At 37.2% G+C, this 1210-nt stretch overlaps 1 protein-coding gene across 1 annotated transcript in view; it reads left to right on the top strand.

The window, feature by feature from the left end:
* Positions 1-384: 384 nt before the first annotated feature.
* Positions 385-1210, top strand: part of LOC107579841 (2-epi-5-epi-valiolone synthase-like) — a 1958-nt gene continuing 1132 nt past the window's right edge. Inside the window, exon 1 of the mRNA XM_016265632.1 lies at positions 385-662. Within this exon, the coding sequence (XP_016121118.1) occupies positions 445-662 (218 nt within the window). The 5' untranslated portion in view covers positions 385-444. The remainder of the gene's footprint in view (positions 663-1210) is intronic.

The raw sequence follows: 1210 nt of genomic DNA, 5'->3' as shown, positions 1-1210 counted from the left end.
CAATGAAAATACACAATAGCAGAAACATTGCACACTATAAGCATTATCTTTGAGTCTATCATCAAATAAAAGTCATCGCCTTCTTTAAACATTGATATTGACATAGGCTAGTGCTCTCGGAATGAGGCGCATTCTGCATATTCAGAGTACAGTGCGCTTTGATGCTCCATTTTAGAAAAATAAATAAATAATTTTGACTTCATAATCGTGGACAGGTCCATTTACATAACAGCACCTGTCCATCATTTAGCTCTCATATAACGTCCAGTAGCCTGATGTTTCATAACCCAGTTATTTGTTTTGCGCACGCGTGATCGTCACATTTATAACTGTTCCTATAGCGAACTTGAGTTGTGTAAGTTTAAAATCAGTGAGACAGCACGGTTTTGGAGAGGGAGAACCTTTCATAAGTTTTCCGCGCAAGCTCCTCCCAGATTCCTGCTGATGCGCCTCATGACATTACATATTGACGCTTCACATATGGAGAGAGCTGAGGAACCTTTAACAGTTAATACAGCCTCTCTGGAGAACTCGACGATGGAAACCCTCAACAGACAGAAGGAAACCGTATTCAGCCTGGTGCAGGTGAAGGGGACGTGGAAACGCAAAGCAGGGCAAAATGTGAAGCAAGGAATAAAAGGACGAGTGTCAGCTGCCAAAATGTGCGTATAAATCAATAAGTACTGCGAACGTTTATAGAAAACTTGACATTATTGTATTGTGTGTTTTATATGGAAACAATGAAATGAACTGGAGTCAGGCTGAATCAAGGTGCATTAGGGTCAGAACATTTAAAGGTCACAACTCCTACTGTCCCCAGAAACTGCACCCATCTGTAATCAGTTTTTTTGACCCACTTAGAAACATCAAATACATGGATTTGCAGGTCTTAAAGATGTGTTTTTATCTCATGTATAATGTATTAAAAATATGTATATATTTAAAACGAATATATTTATATTATATTTAATTTGGATGGATTAACAATATGTTAAAGAATTTTACTTTCAGTTATTTTTGGCATTTCATAGCTTTTTATGCGCAGAAATGTATGACATCTGTATCATTTTGCTATTAGTAAATGGACATACTAGTAGTGCTACAGTTTTAGTTCATAAGTTTCTTCAAACTAAGTCTCCAGTAAGGAGGAGTCAAATATGAGCTCACTTTACATATCCAATACAATCATCCGCTTATGCAAAGCAGGCTG

The sequence above is a fragment of the Sinocyclocheilus grahami genome, unplaced genomic scaffold (assembly GCF_001515645.1).
Source record: "Sinocyclocheilus grahami isolate Dianchi unplaced genomic scaffold, SAMN03320097.WGS_v1.1 scaffold20705.1, whole genome shotgun sequence".
NCBI lineage: Eukaryota > Metazoa > Chordata > Actinopteri > Cypriniformes > Cyprinidae > Sinocyclocheilus > Sinocyclocheilus grahami.
This window is presented reverse-complemented; position numbering and strand designations above follow the sequence as displayed.